At 35.1% G+C, this 21,162-nt stretch overlaps 1 protein-coding gene across 2 annotated transcripts in view; it reads left to right on the top strand.

The window, feature by feature from the left end:
• Positions 1 to 21,162, top strand: part of LOC128019021 (homeobox protein cut-like 2) — a 146,915-nt gene that overhangs the window by 103,473 nt on the left and 22,280 nt on the right. For both annotated transcript variants that reach the window (XM_052604960.1, XM_052604961.1), the window contains exons 5-10: positions 12,380 to 12,511; positions 13,033 to 13,171; positions 15,922 to 15,998; positions 16,084 to 16,150; positions 19,158 to 19,206; positions 20,935 to 21,012. In XM_052604960.1, the coding sequence (XP_052460920.1) occupies positions 12,380 to 12,511; positions 13,033 to 13,171; positions 15,922 to 15,998; positions 16,084 to 16,150; positions 19,158 to 19,206; positions 20,935 to 21,012 (542 nt within the window). The remainder of the gene's footprint in view (positions 1 to 12,379; positions 12,512 to 13,032; positions 13,172 to 15,921; positions 15,999 to 16,083; positions 16,151 to 19,157; positions 19,207 to 20,934; positions 21,013 to 21,162) is intronic.

Below are 21,162 nucleotides of genomic sequence, written 5' to 3' on the forward strand. Positions count from 1 at the left end.
ATTCATCACATAATTTGATAACATTTTAAAATAAAATAAAAAATTCAACATTTTTGTCCATCTCTTTTATATTGTTATGGGTAATCTCATCATTTTATGGATCCTAAATATACGCAATTAAATAATATTTTTTATTGTTGCATATTGTGACAAAATTACAGCTTTACTGGAAATTATGCACAAAAATATATAAAACAGGAGAAATATTAAATATAATAAAATATATTATAATGTAATATTAAGTAAAATAAAGGTAGAAATGAAACGTGATATTTACCTTGGCTTTTCTTTGTACCTTACATCTCAAACTAAATCTTGTTGACTTTTAGTAAAATATTATATTTATTATCTTAATTGTGTTTTCAAAACAATATTGTGTGAAAAGTAAATATTTAAAATGTTTTTAACAAGTGTATTTTATAACTATTAATTTTATATAAACACTTGAGATGATTGAGAATGTATTTTCACAAAATAACTATTGAAAATGGTCCTTAATGTTTTACAAATATATACACACACACAAACTTATTTTCAGAAAGTATATTTTTAATAAAAAATGTATTATGTATAAATAACTAATAAAAAAACTAAACAATGGATTGTAATGTAAAATGTAATTTAATATAATTTGTTTTCATATTTTAAGATTGAGAATGTGTCTTGAAAAAGGTAAAACTAATAAAATCAATATTTTAAAGACTTTTGAGTATCAAAAATAAAATGATATTCATAAAGATAATAAAATATAATAAAGTGATATTCAAAACATGTTCTAAAGTGATATGACAAAACTAGTTCTCTTAGTTATTTATATCTGTTTGTATTAATAAAAATCAACCTTGTGACATAAAAGTGCTTGTACTGTAGTCGAAGAAACACCTGCATATGAGACATAAATCTGCACTTGTGTGTGTGTGTGTGTGTGTGTGTGTGTGTGTTCACCAAAATAACAAAGTTAAACATTTTATTTCTTTGTCTGTTTCCACAATCGACGACTTCCTGTGATCTCGCAGCTCTTGCGGCTCTTAAGGGAAGGTCTGTTGTCTGCTTTCTAAAAGCGTTGGTTCGCCTCGGAGCGCCTCTCCGTTCTCAGGTAGCTCATCTGGGAGGCTCGCGGCTCACCTGATGTTGTTAACGGGCCATCTGCTACACGTTCCCCATCCGAATCCCTCGCCCTGAGAAGATTCATCACAGCCTCGGCTGTAAATAACACCGCTCTCGGTTATGTGTTTTTAGCGCCGTCATATTCATGCCCCGCGGTTATATGGATGCTTTCCATTTCTGCATCCTCTTACTGGAGGAAAGTCAAAGTTAGTCCCTCCAGAGGAGCGTCTTTCCTGCTTTGCCGGCGTGTTCTGTCACTCAAAAGCGTCTCTCTGTAGCCGCTCACCTGGAGAGGGATGTTGCCAGGGGCGTAGCCATAAGACAGGCGCCGCGGGTGCTCGCTCTACCTCTGCCTGTGTTTTTTTTTTACCCATAATCCCCTATGCCCCCCTCTCCCTCCCTCAGTCCCCTTGAGGCAGTGTCTTGAACGTTTCATGTCAGTCGAGAGCTGTGGATCTTCAGGAAATCGCTGTGTGTCGACCGAAACCAGCTGCTTTTAAAAGGACCCAACTTCAGCCTTCTTCATGCCGCTTGCTCTAATGATTGCTAGTGCTACGGCGCTGACTAGTGGTGACCAGCGGTACTGCAGAAGAGTTCAGCAGGTCACTGCCAAAATTAGTATTTACTTACTTTCAAACCTCAATCACTGATTGAAATATTTAATAAAGATCTAAATGTAACCATTCACTTTTAATACAGCACTGACTGGCTACAAAAGGCAGCATTAAAGTGTTCTAAAAATATATTTAGAGACATCTAAAGTCATCTGATGCTTTGTGTGAACAACGGACCCAAATTAAAGAGATTATTCGCTAATAATCTTTCTTTATAACCTCAAATTGCTCATATAACAAATTATTTTGTCTACTTTTGATCAAACAGTATTAGGGTTAGTATTGCTGGTTGCAGTGGAAATTACATTAAAAAAATCTCAAATGTTTTTGAAAGAATTTTATTTATATATATATATATATATATATATATATATATATAATTTATTTGATTTAGGTGTAATTAAAAATCTGTTTTTTTATGATGAATTTTTGTATATTACGATCTGGAACAAAGATAAAACAAGTAAGTAATAAAAAAAGACATAACACTTTCATTCCTTTATGGTCTATAAGATGGTGTTTGGCATTATTGATGTGTTCATGTGCCTGTTTTGAATAAAAAAATGTGAGATTTGAAAGCTGCAGATCAGTGAATTACTACTTAAATTTGCGCTTGTATACAAAATATTAAAAAGATTAAAGTGTTCTAGTTTATACACACTATTCCAAGTCTTTGGAAATCATTCAATTCCTTTTGTGAGGAACAGACCGCACTTTAACTCATTATTACTTTGTCCGTTTTTAGTGGAAAATACGGAAAATCATTTTCTGTTAAAATATTTACACAATAAATATTATTTTTTTAAATGTTTTTATATCCAACTAGTTTATCTTATTATTTAATCATAGTTGTGATTAAAAATAAAATATTTATATGATTGATTTTCATGTGAGTCAGTGAATTATGGCTTAAGTCTGTTCATTGCACATATAGTTATAGGACTTAACACATGAATCATAAAAGCTCTTTTAGTAGTGCTTTTCTGATGTTTTTGGTCATTTTGGAGACTTACAGAATCCATTCGGGTCCCAGAATAACTTAAAGGTGAGCGACTATTTCTTTAACCATCAAAGATTTCCACGTTGATGACAGTTTGAGATGTACTTTGGATCCGTGTCACCCTGTTAATTCCCTCATGCTGGAGCTGTAAGCCTCTTTATGCCCCCGTTTTCATGAAAGAGTGACAGTATTTTGTGCAGTTCATTATTTTCCTCCACACTGAAGGTGAATCTCACATGAGCTACCGTAGTTTTGGCACACTTAAAAAAAAACAGCATGCTTTGATGTGCCTTTTCCTCCATTGGGTTCTGGTTGTTTATGGTCTCGAGGTCCTTCAGGAGCGAATGCGTTCAGTGTCACATGTTTCGTTAGTAGTTCACTTTCTGAGCGTCTCATAGTTGGAGATCTGAGTGTTTCAGGGGATTTTTCCTCAGACATCTGCGTGTGTGTGTGTGTGTGTGAGATCTCGGTGGGCCGCCTGAGATTATGTACTGATGATTTGTAAGAGCAGTAATAAACACAAAGCCCAGGAGATGTTTAATAATGCATAATGTTCATAAAAGTGCTGCCCGGCCAATGAGTCCCTATAGAGAAGAAGCCCAGAGGGAGAAAATACTGGAGCCAGTGTGTGGAGGAAAATATAGACGCCTCACAGTAACTTACAGTATGCAATATCCTCTTGACAAGTCATTATGAAAATAATCATGTTCTTAAGTGCTTTACCTGATGAATTAAAGGTAAAATATGATTTAAACAAATTGTAGAATTTACGGTGATTACATACAGTGGCTTCAAAAGGTATTAAGACAATTACATTACAAAAGATAACATTTTGTTTTTACAAATGAACGTCTTTGCAATAAATATCAAAATATCAACAAAAAACTGAAACAAATAGATGAATCAAAAAATCTAAATCTCCTCTGAACAAGAAAAATTGTGTCTTATTTTGGGTTGTTTTCTAGAGAATATGTTTTGAATTATTTTTCTCAGAAATATCAAAGTGTCATTTACTCCAGAATAAATACATAAAAATAAATAAATCATTAAAACAAGAATGGTATAATTGTGTCAGATATATTATTTTGTGTTTAGTAAATATATTTTGAATTATTTTTATTTTGCTTAGAAATATCCATGTAAGAGTGATTTATTCCAGTAAAAAATAATAAATAAAAATACATTAAAAAATCTGAATGTCTTTAAAACAAGTGTAATTTTGTCAGAACTTGTGATTTATTTTTAGTGAAAATATTTGATTTAAACTTTTTTTTTAATCTAAGCAAGTGTAATTTATTCCAGTAAAAATTAAATCAATTAAAAAAAATCTAAAACTCCTTAAAACAAGTATAATTGTGTCAGATATTACTATTTGTTTTTATAGAATATATTGTGAGGTTTTTTTTTTTGAAAGATCAAAGTGTCATTTACTCAGTTAAAAAAATAATTATTGAACACATTTTTAGCACAATTTTATCAGAAATTAATTTGTTTTTAAAGAGTTTTAGATTTTTATTTTATTATAAACATAAATGTAATGAAGTTTAGTAGTAATGAGAGGTCTGACTCTTTTACATAAATCTGTTCTTTTGAACAGTTCGTTTTAAAGAATAAAATTAACAAACTATTTCTGAGACTGATTCTTTTGCTCACTGATAACACACTGCTCATAATGCACATGATGCTGATTACTTTCTTTGATTAGCTTTTATTAATAAGGCTGCTTATTATAATTGAATGTGTCCCAGTTCAGATTGTTAGTCTGGATTTAGCTCATAAAGTTGAAGCCATTTTGGACCAACCTATATTTTGCATTTAAGAAATAAAAAACTTCATTAATACCAGATGGTTCTCAGTTCAATTAGCCACTGAAATGTTTAACCATTTCAGTGAACCATTAAGAACAGCTGAGTCAGATTTGTGAATGAATCGTTCAGACTGCTTTTGATTCTCTGACAAGATCAGACTCAAAATGTCAATTAAATGTATTTTTCTGTCATTGTTTTAACTCATCCAAATAACTGAACCAATTTCAACTTAATTTTTGAAGTTATATGTTATAGTTATACACTGTAAATAATTTCCTGTAAAATTTACCGGGAAAAACCATAAACTGACGTTCCCAGAATTCTCTGCGTTGCATTTCAAATTTTGTTTGAATCTGATGTTTTTTCTCTGAAATAACTGTTTCTTCCTTTTTTCTGTTGTGTTTATTAGGGTTGCATGTTACATATAATGTTATTAAATGAATGTTTATTGCGTATTTCAGTTTAATGAGCCTCACCATGATGGTGTTTAGTGTTTGTGTGAATGACTCTGTATATCTTATTATTTAAAAGCTGCTTGTGATGGGCTTTGTTTCATCACGTGACTCTCTCATCACCGCCTGCTTTTGGTGGTTACCAGTGTAATACAAAAGATCAAAACAGATTTCAGTGCTTCAATAAGTTGGTATATTAACATTATATCAGTTAAATTACGGTATTAAACTGCACATTTAAGGTAAAACAGCTAAAACAGTGTTACCCTTATTTTTACAGTAAATTCTGGCAACCACAGCTGCGTGTTTTTTACCGTATATTTTACGGGTTTTATTTTACAGCGTAGGTTCAACTTGATTTTTTTAGTCAATTGAAATGCAGCAACTGAATTAAAGTTTTAAGGCTGAAGTAGGTGGAATTTTTTAGCGTACACAATTTACTTTTCAATTTAGCATTGTTGTTTTAAGGATGACTTTTTACTGGAAAACAAGCCCAAATGTTGCTTTTAAAGTGTGTACATGCGCCTTTGAGATGAATGACACTTGCTCTGATATTTTGTTTGTAATGCAGTGACATTCAGACATCGTAAGTGTCTTTTTGAGGCTGTTTTCTCTCACAGATTGTATGTGACTGTATCTGAATCACTCCATGTTTCGTCCCACATTTCCTCATGACTCCTGAGTCAGATTCACACGACTCCAGACGTCACAGACATCTCCTGAAATCATCCTGCTGGCCTTGACTTGATATTTCAGAGTTAACACAAATTCTCGGCCTCTCTCGCCCGCTCTTTCAGCTTCCCTCTTGTTTGTATCCTTCATCTTTTCTAGAGATCACTCGTCTCCAGCGAAGCTGCACGCAGCTGCTCCTCAAGCGCACTTCACAGCTGATTCTTATTGATGTTTGTCCGACTGTGTCCTTCACGACGCCACTAAAACAAAAAGGCTTTGAGAGGGAACCTTCGGCGCACACAGTCATCTCTCTCTTTTCCACCCCCTCTCTTCACTTTATTGCTTTCTTCATCAAGGCTTTCACAAAAGCATTTATTATTACCGCTCGAGTATCAAGGGCAAAGAATATTGAATGTTAAAATGAGAGGAATTTAAGTTTCAATGGTGTTTTTCATGGAGCATTTGAGATCAAGTCGCATTGTTCTCATGCTTTACATTTTAAAAAACGTACAAATATCCTGCATCGGTTGTATCAGATGATGATTTCCATAATCGTGTGCAATATATACTATGCCACTGTTAGCTTTCAAATAGATAGATAGAGATTTGAGACATTGTTGAGATCTTTTCTGCAACACTAGAAGAGACATGTTCGATTTTTGCTGTGTTTTTCTCAGGAGAATCATCGGAGATGTGCCTGTTTAATTTTATTGTCTATAGGAGACGCATCTGAGATAATAAAGAGATCTTATTTCAACTCTACAGAAACGTAGTAATACCACGGTACTTTCTGCTAGTTTGGTGTTAGTGTTGTAAGAATGTATTAATGTGAAGAAGGAAGCTCTAATTACTCGTAAATTTGCATCTACTGTACGTCTTCACTTTAAAGTTCGTATTAATCCGACTGGAATGTAAATCATGGGGAATTTATGAGTTTTAAATCTTTATTAAGCGACACAGTGCGGTATTTTTGTTCTCTGAAGTATACGCTCGTAATAATTTGCCACTCATTTGTTTACTGTAAATAAAAAAGTTGCCTTATTATCAGTGATTCGTGGGAAACACTAGAGTTCATACACTCAGAAATCTCCGCTGACGAGAGACACTTCTGAACGTTGAGCATCCACTCGATAGCCAAAAAGAGATGTGCTGCTTTCTGAGAGTGTGTGTGTATGAGGGGGAAAAAAACCCTTGAAGCGCAGCCTTGTAAATTAATTTGTTCGTGTTGTACGATGGGCGCACAGCTGGTCTCATTAGCATGCACACAACAAATAATTATAGCGAAGCTTTTTTGCAGTCGGCGCGAGGCTAATGGGCTTGCTGGGTTAATTATGTCAGAGCGTAATTACAGAGGGCCCAGAGAGACGTGCGATGCTCCCCGCTGCGCCCGCGCTGGCTAATGACGGTGTAGCGCTGACAGGGCCAAGACAGACCGCCCTGACACACCTGCTCACGTTGGCACACCGCGCCAACCCTGCGTGCCCGCCGCCGCCGCCGCCGCCGCCGCTGCGTACTTTAACCTGCTTTCTGCGTCTCGTCTTTAGGCAGAGGAGAGAAATCGATCATGCTTTTGTTAGATGGTGAGTTGGGGAAAGTTGCATCATGCACCGGGAGTTCAGGCCGTCGTTTTATCAGGTGTGAGCGAAGACAAAGCTGCATGAAAAGCATCTTAATTAGAGCAGAAAGCAGAAGACGAATAGTGGGTTTTTGTGGAACACAGTTGAGAAAATAGTTCATAAAAGGATCAAAACTCGAAGTGTTGAAACCAACACGAGCAGCAGTCCATCACAGCAATGAGACACAACAAGCTAAGAACTTCATCGAGAATCTGGAGCTCAGAAAGGAATTTACACTACTTCTTAAAAGTTTGGGGTTGGGAAGATTTTTCAGTGTTTTTGAAAGACGGCTCTTCTGCTCATTAAGGCTGCATTTGTTTGATCAAAAATACAGTAAAAATAGCAACGCTGTGAAATATTATTACCATTTAAAAAAACTAAATTCTATTAGAATATATTATAAAATTGAATTTATTCCAGTGAGTCAAAGCTGAATTTTCAGCATCAAAACTCCAGTCTTCAGTGTCACATGATCTTTAGAAATCATTCCAATATGCTGATTATCTGCTCTTTAAGAAACAAATTTTTTTTACTGCTTTATGTTTTTGCTGAAACTATGAAACCTTTTTTTATTTATTCAATGGAAAGTTCAAAAGAACAGCATTTATTTGAAATAGAAATCTTTTGTAACATGTTAAATGACATTACTTATCCATTTTGATCAATTGAATGCATCTTTGCTGAATAAAAGTATTGCTTTATTTAAAAAATAAAAATAATCTTACTGACCCAAAACTTCTGAGCATGAGTATACATTTATGCATTTATCAGACGATCATATCTGATTTATTCAATTGTTTTTTAACATTTCTGGATTTTTAATCCAGTTTTGTATTTACATTTGGTACACTCTTAAAAATAAAGTTTTTTTTTAAAATTGGGATCAGTGATCCATGAAGACCCTTCAACACCCATGAAACATTTCCACTCCATTAAAAGTTTTTTTTGATTGGTAGCCCTTTTTTTTTTTTCACTTCATGCATGTACCAGACATGTCAAGAAAAGCAAAAACATTCCCCAACCGCTTTATTCTCTCATTAATGTTCTATACATTGAAATTGATTGTATTTTGTGTTTTTGTGGTTATGATTTCTAACATCTACTGTATAAGGGGGGTTTGCTGGTATTAGTGAACATGACCTGAAGCCAAACATCCAATCAAGCGTAATGAAGTTATGAAGAAATGAAAAAACGAGCAGTGTATTTACATGGACTGTAAAAGGACAGATTCATTAAAGCTAATCGGCGGTCTGTGATGTCCAAACCCAGCGCTGAGTGAACCACGGGCCTGAACGAGACTCGTCCTCCTTTACCTGCCATTAACACTTAATGTAATCAGGGAGTGATTGCATCTGGTTTGATAGAATGTGTTTGACACTCTCTAATAGCCTCCGTAATCAACACGAATAAACTTTACAGCACAAAGCAAATTGGAAAGAATGAATGTGACTTATTTAGTAATGCAGCAGCAGCTTTTTAAGGGAAAACAAATTAAGATGAGACAACGATAGGGAATGTGCTGTGTTAGTTATATCCATTGCTTCTGCGTTCTGAGTCTTGCATTTGGTGACGACACACACAAAACTAGATGAAGACAAGGAGCCTATTTTGGGAGACAAGCAAGCAATCTAGATGTTAAAAGAAAATAAGAACTATGTCAAAAACAACGAGTGGAGAAATCAACAGTTTGAATGTCCTGAAACCACTTGAAACTACAGCAACCAACAAAGACCTGGTCAGCTGAGAAAAACGATAGAAAAATCATAAAAGCTACGAAAAATAACCCTAAAATACATGTCTGTAAAATCACCAACAACCTCCAGAAAGCTGGAGTGATGGTCTGACAGTCTACTGTCTGCTGAAGACTTCTACACAGCAAGATGCAGCAGCAAACATAGAAACGCAAGATTAAAGTTTGCAAAAAAGCACAAAGGTGTGTTAGAAGAGTCTTGGAACTGAGATTCATGGACAGATTATCTATTATAAGTGATGGGAAAGCAAACATGATCCTAAGCATACAACCTCTTCTGTGTAGTGGATTGCAACAGGACAATGACCCAAAACACCCTGCTAGTTGAGTCAAGGGTGTGACTCAAGGGCTTGTCAAGGGTCAAGTTTATCAGGGCAAAGGAATGGAAGGCATGCAAGGGATTCGCAACTAAATATTAGCTTACATTTTTTTACATTTGCTTTAAGTTTTCAATTGTCCCAATACTTATGGTCACATCAGATAGGGGAATGAACTCTGGAAGTGCTGTGCTTTTTATTTGGTGAAACATGACAACTGTTCCTGTGGCTCAGTGGTACAGCATTGCGTTAGCATCGCAAAAGGTTGTGGGTTCGATTCTCAGGGAACACAGATACTGGTTAAAAAAGAAATGTTCAGCCTAAATTAACTGTAAGTTGCCTGGATAAAAGCGTCTGGTAAATATATAAAAGTAAATGTAAACATGAATGTGTTGAAATAGCTAATAATAAAAAGTGACACACACACACACACACACACACACATATATATATATATTTATGAGCTACTTGAATATTTTACTTTAAAATAATTGTATTTTTGTCATGGTAAAAAAATAAAGACCTGTGGTGGTACTATGGTACATTGATTGTATAAGGTAATTCTTTTGTACTTTAAAATATATCTTGGTAGTACTGAAATTCATTCAGTACCATGGTACTGCCGTGGTATATTTGTAACCAATATTATTGTATTTTAAGTAACATGTGAATAGTAGAGTACATGAATTTCAACAAAATGAGCAAAACAACAACGAAAACAGTACTGTGATGACATCAGATGGTAATGCTATGTTACTGTAAAATATACCATGGTACTGAAGTCTGCTTTCTAGAATATCATGGCATTATTGATGCATATGTCCAAAAAAACACATTATAGCTATGCAAACATGTCAGAAAACAAAAAACTAATAAATAAATATTTTGTATATGTGCAAAAAAAAAGGGGGGGGGGGGTTCTTTTGATTCTGTGTTATTGGTTTCTTTCTCTGGGAATGAAGCAGAAGCCACATGCAATGTGTCTGCGGTTTGATCAGCTCCCGCTTCAGTTTAAACCAGATGCATCCAGACATCATTCAGGCGCGCAAACACACTTTAATATCTACAGCGACTTCCATAATGTGATTTCCGTCGTCTCACAAATGCATCTAGTTTGCAGAGTTTCAGTCCCAGCGTCTGATTGAGCAGCTCCGCTGGTTGCGTCGGAGAATAAAGCCTGAAGGGTTTGATCATTAGAACTTAAAAGAAAGGATTTGATGCACTGATTTAAGCCGTCATCTTTGTGTAAAAGGAGTTATACTACTCTTAAAAGCAGTGTCCCAAGTGACTGACGCAATATCCACTGTGCTTTTGTAACAAAGCGCACACGTGCATGCGCTCTGCGGCTTTAAAGTCTCGCGGACTGTTTTTAACATCTTGATTTATTAAATACGCCGCTCTTTTGTTGCTCTCTCTTTTGCCCTCGCGGCCTTCCCGTCTGGCCTCGATGTAGAGGGATGGAAAATCTGACTGGAAATATCTCCAGTGCTAGCAAGCAGGGAACCAGAGTGGATCTATCTGGGCTTGTGAAGCGAGAGCGGATCAGGACCCCTGTTGTGCCCAGAGAGCACAGGATGAAAGCCGCCACGGGTTGAAGTGGAAGGAGAAGCGATTTCCCCCGTCTTTTGGAGTTTTGAAAGACTTCTGCGTGTGTAGCTCCCCTCCCCATGTCAGCCGTGCTCCCATGAGCCTCCTCTCTCTGCGCGCCGGCTCAGGGAGTCACCTCCTTTACCAGGTACACAACAGGAGCACGGCTTCTCTCTGAGCCGCGCCGCGCTGAACTTTTTCAGGGGAAGAAAGGGAAGACGAAAGATTAAAAACAGCCCTGTGATGTGAAGAGCCGAGTCGTCTCCTGAGGATTCCTGGCATAATAATTTAAATGATCAAATGATCCAGAGGAGACTTGTTAGCGCAGAAACAGCCTCCTAGTTGGCCCCATGGGCCCCTCGCTGAGACACATGCATTGCAAAACAGCTCCTCTGTTGTGCTAAAGAATCTCACCTTATATATATATATACTATTTCTTTTTTTTTTGGTGACTTTTTATCCTCTTCTACTTTGTTGGATTTGTCTAGATAAGTATTTGGGAGCAAGTTAAGCAGCTGAGGTTGGTGGTTTTAGTGATAAGGAGGGAATGTTTTGATTCGTTCTGATGTGGGAGATGGTGTTTTTAGTAACATTTTACAATAAGCTTTAAGTTGTTTACATGAACTAACACTGAATAACGTTTATTACTATTAATTAATCTTAATTTCAACACTTAACAGTACAGTATTAAAGCGTTAATATTATTTAATGGACCAGAGTTACTGTAAACTAACATAAAATAATAATAATAAATGCTGTAACAAATGAATGTCTCATTAGTTGATGCATTTAATTAATGTTAGCTACTGGGTTATTTTATTTTTGCGAACTAAGTGTTCAAAACATGTTTGTTTATTATCATTAATCACAGTTTTTTTTTAGTTAATTATTTTTTTAATTGTAATTATACAACAATGATTATCGTTATTGTTGTTTAGCATTGTATTAGTCAGTTAAATTAAACACGAACTGTAGAAAGTCTAAAGGTGTGTTCACATTTAGCATTGTTCTGTAAAGTTTCACAAGCAAAGTCCAATAGGAAGCTGTGCATTTGGGAGTTTCGTGTGAGGGCAAAAGAAGTTCCCCACACAGATTTTGTTTGCATTCAAAGGCTCATTTTCCAACTCCCCTTGAGTTGAACAGTTAAGTTTTACCATTTTCGAATAGATTCAGCTGATCTCTGGGTCTGACAGTAGCAATTATAGCTTAGCTTAGCATAGATCATTGAATCTGATTAGACCATTAGCATCTCGCTCAAAAATGACTAAAGAGTTTCTATGTTTTTCCTATTTAAAACTTGACTCTTCTATAGTAACATTGTGTTCTAAGACCGACGTAAAAATGAAAAGTTGCGATTTTCTAGGCCGCTATGGCTATGAGCTGTACTCTTTCTCAAATGTGACCGTGCACTAAATTAGCTTTGCCTCTATTTGTGTGTGTGTGTGTGTGTGTGCAGATCCAGCTCCGCTGCTGCAGGCCACACAGGAGCGTCTGGCAGATCTTCAGCGTTCGGCTCCTGACGGTGACCCTCTGGTCACAGAAATCTCTGAGCACTGGAGAAAACACCTGGAGTGCCTTGACAAAGCAGGTCAGAGTCTAAAACACACCAGAAACTATCGCATACAGTATGCTCTTTCACCCACACACACATTGTTCTCTACACTGAAAAAAAAATGGTCTAGAAACAATTCTTAACTTTGAATTAAGCTATACTATAAAATCCAATAATTATTTTAAAACTTAGAATTTTTTTTTACAGTGTAACTGGATACTTTTTATTGAATTCTGATATAAATAAAATACATCAGATTGGCCATAACCTACAACCCAACCCTAAACAAAAAACATAATAAAATAAATATCTAATTCAATTATTATGAATAATTTTTTACTTTAAATCTGCCCTAAAAGAGTTTTTTAATCAACCAAAATATATTATATATCATAAATCTTTCATTTACAAATGTCTTTATTCTCATGTTTGATCAATTTAATGCATCCCTGCTGAATAAATTAATTAAAAAAAAAAAAAAAAGTGACTACTATTAGGTTGCACTTGTTATTCCAAAGAGAGACCGAACTGGTTACAATGTAATTAATTGTGTTTAGAACACACAGAGGAGGGGCCTGTAACCGTGGAGACGGGGGAGGCGTCGTCACAGCGGCCCCACATGATGTCACCAAACAGCACACAGAACGTCCAGGATGGAGACGCCCCGCTCCAAAATCACCAGGACACACAGGAAGGGTACGTGACCCACAGGAAGGTTTGACGCAAACAAACTGCATACTATATGCTGTATATCTGTCTGTCTAGTTCAGTGAATGCTGTTCATTTGGTATAACGGTAATAATTATTTTATTAAAAAAAAGTATTTAGTATATATATTTCATTAAATTATCATTTTTAATCAAATTTTGTATACAAATATTAAGAATTGTGACTGATATGCACACAATTGAGTGCACATAAAGTCCTTATGGAATATTGCATAGCAAAATAATTTGTCTCATTCAAATGCATTGCATTATGGGATACCACACTTAAAATTATATATTTATAAAAAATATATATAAAATGATAATAGTAAGGAGATATTTGAATTATTTACTAATAAACTAGTGTTTTCTGAGTCTGTGTCACAAGGATGAAGTTGTTGATCCTGACTCGTCATCTCCTCATTAGACGCGCCTTTAAAGGGAAATGCATCCTTACAGATTATGATTATAATGAAAGAGATTTATTTTATAAATTTTATATAAGTAGTAATTTAAAGCTTTCTACAGATATATTGATCATGTCTGTGGCATGTTTTCGCTGAGTTTCGGTTCATTTTTGTACTCATGTTAAAGACGAGACGGCAGAAAACGCATCACGTTTTTTTTTCTTTATTTTATAAAAGCACAAAGTTTTGTTGATATTGTGAGTGCACACAAATAAAAGAAGACCCTTTGCAGTTACGAATGATTAGCGTCTCCACACAAACTATTGGATACAGTGCACATTTATCTAGGTTTAATGTTTAAATATTGTTATATGCTTGAACTATATATATATATATATATATATATATATATATATATATATATATATATACAGTATTGTTCAAAATAATAGCAGTACAATGTGACTAACCAGAATAATCAAGGTTTTTCGTATATTTTTTTATTGCTACGTGGCAAACAAGTTACCAGTAGGTTTAGTAGATTCTCAGAAAACAAACAAGACCCAGCATTCATGATATGCACGCTCTTAAGGCTGTGCAATTGGGCAATTAGTTGAATTAGTTGAAAGGGATGTGTTCAAAAAAATAGCAGTGTGGCATTCAATCACTGAGGTCATCAATTTTGTGAAGAAACAGGTGTGAATCAGGTGGCCCCTATTTAAGGATGAAGCCAACACTTGTTGAACATGCATTTGAAAGCTGAGGAAAATGGGTCGTTCAAGACATTGTTCAGAAGAACAGCGTACTTTGATTAAAAAGTTGATTAGAGAGGGGAAAACCTATAAAGAGGTGCAAAAAATGATAGGCTGTTCAGCTAAAATGATCTCCAATGCCTTAAAATGGAGAGCAAAACCAGAGAGACGTGGAAGAAAACGGAAGACAACCATCAAAATGGATAGAAGAATAACCAGAATGGCAAAGGCTCAGCCAATGATCACCTCCAGGATGATCAAAGACAGTCTGGAGTTACCTGTAAGTACTGTGACAGTTAGAAGACGTCTGTGTGAAGCTAATCTATTTTCAAGAATCCCCCGCAAAGTCCCTCTGTTAAAAAAAAAGCATGTGCAGAAGAGGTTACAATTTGCCAAACAACACATCAACTGGCCTAAAGAGAAATGGAGGAACATTTTGTGGACTGATGAGAGTAAAATTGTTCTTTTTGGGTCCAAGGGCCACAGGCAGTTTGTGAGACGACCCCCAAACTCTGAATTCAAGCCACAGTACACAGTGAAGACAGTGAAGCATGGAGGTGCAAGCATCATGATATGGGCATGTTTCTCCTACTATGGTGTTGGGCCTATTTATCGCATACCAGGGATCATGGATCAGTTTGCATATGTTAAAATACTTGAAGAGGTCATGTTGCCCTATGCTGAAGAGGACATGCCCTTGAAATGGTTGTTTCAACAAGACAATGACCCAAAACACACTAGTAAACGGGCAAAGTCTTGGTTCCAAACCAACAAAATTAATGTTATGGAGTGGCCAGCCCAATCTCCAGACCTTAATCCAATTGAGAACTTGTGGGGTGATATCAAAAATGCTGTTTCTGAAGCAAAACCAAGAAATGTGAATGAATTGTGGTATGTTGTTAAAGAATCATGGAGTGGAATAACAGCTGAGAGGTGCCACAAGTTGGTTGACTCCATGCCACACAGATGTCAAGCAGTTTTAAAAAACTGTGGTCGTACAACTAAATATTAGTTTAGTGATTCACAGGATTGCTAAATCCCAGAAAAAAAAAATGTTTGTACAAAATAGTTTTGAGTTTGTACAGTCAAAGGTAGACACTGCTATTTTTTTGAACACACCCCTTTCAACTAATTGCCCAATTGCACAGCCTTAAGAGCGTGCATATCATGAATGCTGGGTCTCATTTGTTTTCTGAGAATCTACTGAACCTACTGGTAACTTGTTTGCAACGTAGCAATAAAAAATATACTAAAAACCTTGATTATTCTGGTTAGTCACATTGTACTGCTATTATTTTGAACAATACTGTACATACAAACCTCAGCTTTGAATTGTGTACGATAATCAGATTATTTGTATGTGCATTGCATTATGGGATACTTCAACTCACACTGTGTACTCTGCTATATACAATACTTCACATTTTGAGATTTACAAACTGTAGTACGCTACCATATTTATCTCTGAATTAGATGCTTAGGAGAGTTTCCAGAGATCCATTCAAGGGCTTCAGAATTTGTCAGTGGGGGTTTGAGTCACTTCCTGTTCTGATCTCTCTGCTGTCTCACCGTTTCCACAGGGAGGAACATGAATCAGACGCTTCGCTGCCTGTCAGACTCGGCCAGGCTGAGGACCGGATCAAAGCGCTTCAGTCATGTAAGATCCGTATCAATCTGTGAGGTCATCTGAGGCTTGATAAGAGGTCAGAGGTCAATGATGGCACCGTTTCTCTGTCTCACAGCGCTGAACTCGGCCCGAACAGAGCTGCAGGAACTGAGGTGTAAATACGACAAAGAAATGGCAGAAAAGTAAGACTCTTATTTACTGTGTCCATATAAAGCTGGTGGTTGGTCCGTTTCTTTTCTTTTTACTTATTCTCTGATGTTCATTTCCTTTTAGCATCTCTCTTCTCTTCGGTTGCTTCTGTCAAGCACAGTGACTTCACACAAAATTAAACCTCCCTGATCTCAGTTAAGGGTTAAAGTTAGTTTCCTACCTGACCTGAGCTTTAACACACTACTTTGTTCATGCATTACCAGCCAAACATTTGTCCAATATCCCTCATAAACCCTCAAACCAGACTAGTCTGTTTATGTAATGTTTTCTTTCTTTTTTTGATTGAATTGGGTTTCTACAGTTTGCAGTAGATTTATAATGTGCAAATGGTAATTTTTTTTAAATAAATATTAAGAATAATATATATTGAACTTAATTGTAATAGTTTTTTTAATATATAATTTAAGTCTTAATGCATTATATCATTATATCAGCAATAATAATTGTTATATTATTTTCTGTAGATTTTTTGATTATTTTTAGATAATATTTAAAAGGATAAAATAAAAAAAAAATATATATATAAATCTAAATATAAGATATATATAATTGTGTTAGGTAAAAAATGTTAGCCTGAATGCACTGTAATTCACTTTGGATAAAAGCGTCTGCTAAATGCATAAATTTATTTATTTAAATTTATTTAAATTTATTTAATTTAAATATATATATATATATATATATATATATATATATATATATATATATATATATACACACACACACACACTCACATACACACACTTAATATAAATTATTAAAATATAAAATAACATTAATAATATTAAATTAAATTAAATTATAAAATATAATATAAATACCAGTACTTAAAATATTTATATTTATAATATATTAATTAATTAATACCACCCATTTTAATGCACCTAATTTTGTGGCCATATCCACACACCTCTTTGATGATTATTATTTTTTTTTTTATTCAGTTCAGATTTTGTCTTAACATTTAAATCTAATTTTGAATGAACATTTTTCTGCAGATGTTTTGCCACAGTCGAGTGCATTGCATTATGGGATATGGCATCTCACACAGTGTACAGTGTCACACAGTTATATTAACAGTTATGTTTTTAGCGTATTATTTTAGCCGAGGCGACTTACAAAACAGGAACTTTCAGTCAAAGAGCCAACAATATTCACACGATCATAAAAAGCCAGGTTTAATAGTTAACTAGCTTAGGAAGCAAGCTAGAGAAAAGAAGAAATGCACACATTTTTACATGCTGCAGAGTATTATGCTACTGTATTCTAGTGTTAAATAAGATGTTAACGTGGTTTACTGTGTTTAACCATCCACTAAAACTATGCTTCAATAAATCTGGACCATTTCTGAAAGGTAGATAGATCAGATCAGATTAACACAAGATTTGAGTATCTGTTCAGTATCTGATATATTCTGGCTTGGTTCTCTGTCTGCAGCCGCTGATGATACGATTGCACTGACGATCTTGACTCAGACAGGCAGCAGACGGAGAAACTCAAAGGTGCTCTGAACGCTCCTCTCCTCAGACTACATTTCTCTGATTGTGCTCTTAAAGCAAATCTCGTCTAATTGAGAAGGCATCTTTGTTTAGCGCAACCTCGGAGACTCACATGTTTAATCAATCTTTCACTCCTCTTTATTCCGCTGCCTCTCCACCTTTTGAAAATCAACTCCCTGATGGCTGAGAGGAAACTGTTGAACTTCAAACAAACCTTATGAATAATCTCCCCGAGACGCTATTCAAATGAGAGTAGTCTGATTGTGCCGAGCGAGCGCGAGCGAGTGCGTGTGGGCATGTTGGGATCCGATGATGCTGAACGCAGCGCTAGATAAGATATGACTCACTCGACTCGAATGACAGCAAACCTTGCATTTTACTGACTTCAGTGACTCCTTTAAGAACTTCTGAACTTGTGTTCATTTATTTCATCTGTTTGTGCTTTACACCTTTTCTCTGGAGAAAGGGACACTCTTAAGGCAAAAGTATTTGCACCCCTGTAGCTCATTCTGTGCATTCGGGCATTTTCTGTATGATTTCTGAACTGTGATGTTATTACTGTTTGTTAGTTTGATTTGTGAGACTTAAGTGAGTTTAATCACACACACACACACACACACACACATACACATACAGTATAAATGTTTTTATATAAACCTTTTTAAATATATACATTTTATTCAAATCAAAAGTGAAATAAAAACATTTACACACACACACACACACATATATAATATTTTACATATTTTACACTTTTATATATTATATAATTTTATTTTAAAATCATATATGTACATACAATTTCACTAAAATAAACAATTTGTTTATATTTGAGTAATTGAATTGAATATAATTGAATATTCATTTAAAAAAAACATTATTATTATTAATATTAAATATTACATTATTAAAACTGTATTATTATGCATTAATGATTAAACATTATTATTAAACACAATATATTATTTATTATTTATATTCATAAACAAAATTATTCTAGTTTTTATTCATGTTTTGAATTAGTTCTTATTTTAATATTTTTCATTTTGATTTGAATTAAGTTTAGTCATTTTGTTGTGTGTTTTTGTTATTTTTACAGTTACTTTTATTTATTTTTTACATTTTTATTTCAGTTTTAGTTATTTTAATGCACCAAGTTAAAATAGATGTAAATTAGAAATATTGCCTTGGCAAATTGCAAATAGCTGAAATCAAATTGTGTTTTGTTTTGTTTTGTTTTGTTCTGTTCATCAACCCTGCATCAAGATTATGTTATCTAGCTGATATATATATATGCTATTTAATACTTAATATAGTTAACTACTTGTCTAAATGCTAGAATTATTGTGATTTATTCCTTTGTATACAGCGTGTCCCTTGGCGAGCTCCTTTCAGAACAACTTCCAAACTAAACATGACGCTCGCATGAATCTGTGTGTAATTGCATGTGAGCGTTTACCGTGTGGTTTGTATCTTCCAGAGTGGATGAGATGGGCGCGCTAATGGTGAACCTGGAGAAGGCCAACCAGGTGAGTGCGGTGCCCTCCTCTCAGCCTCTGATTGAGACGCCGCGTTGTGAAGATAATCACCTCGTAATCAAGCTTTGAGTTTAATTAGACGCCCCTGCAGCCCCTCTTCCTCCCCCAGCACCCTCCTCGTCCTCGCTCTCGCAGGCCCGTGATTAGCCAGCACTCTTTCCCATGGTGCCGTGCGAGCGGTGGAGGACAGAAGAGAGAGAGATGGATGCTGGGAGACCAGAGCGATGTGGAAAACGAGGAGGGCTGTTAGTTACCTCATTGCGCTGATTGCTTGCTTTTTTCCCCACTGTGATTTGCTTTTTTTCTCTTTGCCAGCAGCTCTTAGATAAATGATTCGAAAATGAGTCATTAATTAGCAGGCCGAGTGTGACAGAGCAGGTAAACAGTTTGAGAAGAAAGTGCCTGCGAGTAAACACGCGCCTCAGCAGAACGGAGCAAGCACACGCTCGCTCTCGCTGTTTTACCTGCGGATGCTGCATCTGTAAATCTTGTCTGATTGGGGTTTCGAGGGCGTTCTTGCTCCGTTCGGCCTGATTGTGCATTTGATTCTGGATCTCTGAGAACGTCTGGCCCTGATTTGTATTGATGCTCATACTGCAGTGTTTTACTGCAACCCATACTAAACCTAAACAGTATGCAATAAAAGTGGTGGAAAAAAAATACTTTCAGCTCCAGGGTTAACATAAACTACATCCCATAAAAATAAAAAATATATATATTTTTTTTTCTTTTTGTCATTTGAAATAAATTTTAACTGAAATAAAATAAAATATGTATTACGTTTTATTAACTTATTTTGTGTTAACTATTTTACCTTGATGTACTAAAATAACTAAAACGGAAACTGAAACAAAATTTTATAGAATAAACTATACCAAGATATTTAATGACAACATAGAATTGTTAACATTAAAAAAAAATATATGAAAATGGAAAATACTAAAGTATTTTTAAATATTTTTTGTTACATTTAAAAAAAAAAAAACAACAACAACAAAATGCTTATGACACCAGGGTTTTTATAATTAACTAAAACTACAAACGTTAAAAAATACAAACGTTTATTTGAAATCAAATAAATATTAACTTAAAAATAAAGGAAATTATTTCAAAAATGTATTTTAGTTTCTCATTTTAATTTAGTTTAAAAACTTTAAGTTAGTAAAAAAATGTATAATAAAAATGACAAGTCTAACCACTAAATTATACACATTTTATTAAAAATATATAAAAAGTACAAAAAATAAAAAAAAATCATAATATAAAAAACAACACTACAGTCAGACATAAAAGTGGCCGAAAAACACCATTTTTGTTATTTGTATTAAAACAAATGTAAATAAAATAAGTTCAGTATGTGTTCAACTTGAAATATTACTACTGTAGCAATATCAAACTTATGTTTATAAAAATCTGTAAAGATTTGACATCAAAAAGACAAGTGAAGCACGAGCTGAAGGAGGACGTTTGTACAGTTACACTAAAATACCTTTAACTTGATAAAACTCTGTTAAACAGATTACAGATGTAGTAGATTGTGTTCAGCAGGTATATCACTAAACTTTAGATTGTTTTGATCGCATTAGAAATGTTGTATATTGAAGTCTTCTCAAACTGTTTTTTGATATGCTTTAAGAGTGGCACAAGTGGGGTCACTGCACACACAAGGGGGATGTTCAGCTCCTCTCAAGTTTTCCAAACTTGTGTGTTTGATGGCAGAGAGCGGGTCTGGCCCAGAGGGAGGTGGAGAAGCTGAAGGAGCAGCTCGCTGGCTCTTCTAAAGGGACCGGCAAGGAGGTAAGAATGACTCTCTCTGTTAGATGAAAGCCGGCCGACTGCAAATTGCCACCTAAACACGTCCGATCTCCAGTGGGAGGAAACCATCAGACCACTGGAACCTCATTAGTGGCTCTTTGAGGCGCTGTGATTACAGGAAGCCAGAGAGCA

This window comes from Carassius gibelio, chromosome A8, assembly GCF_023724105.1.
Source record: "Carassius gibelio isolate Cgi1373 ecotype wild population from Czech Republic chromosome A8, carGib1.2-hapl.c, whole genome shotgun sequence".
In the NCBI taxonomy this organism is placed as follows: Eukaryota; Metazoa; Chordata; class Actinopteri; order Cypriniformes; family Cyprinidae; genus Carassius; species Carassius gibelio.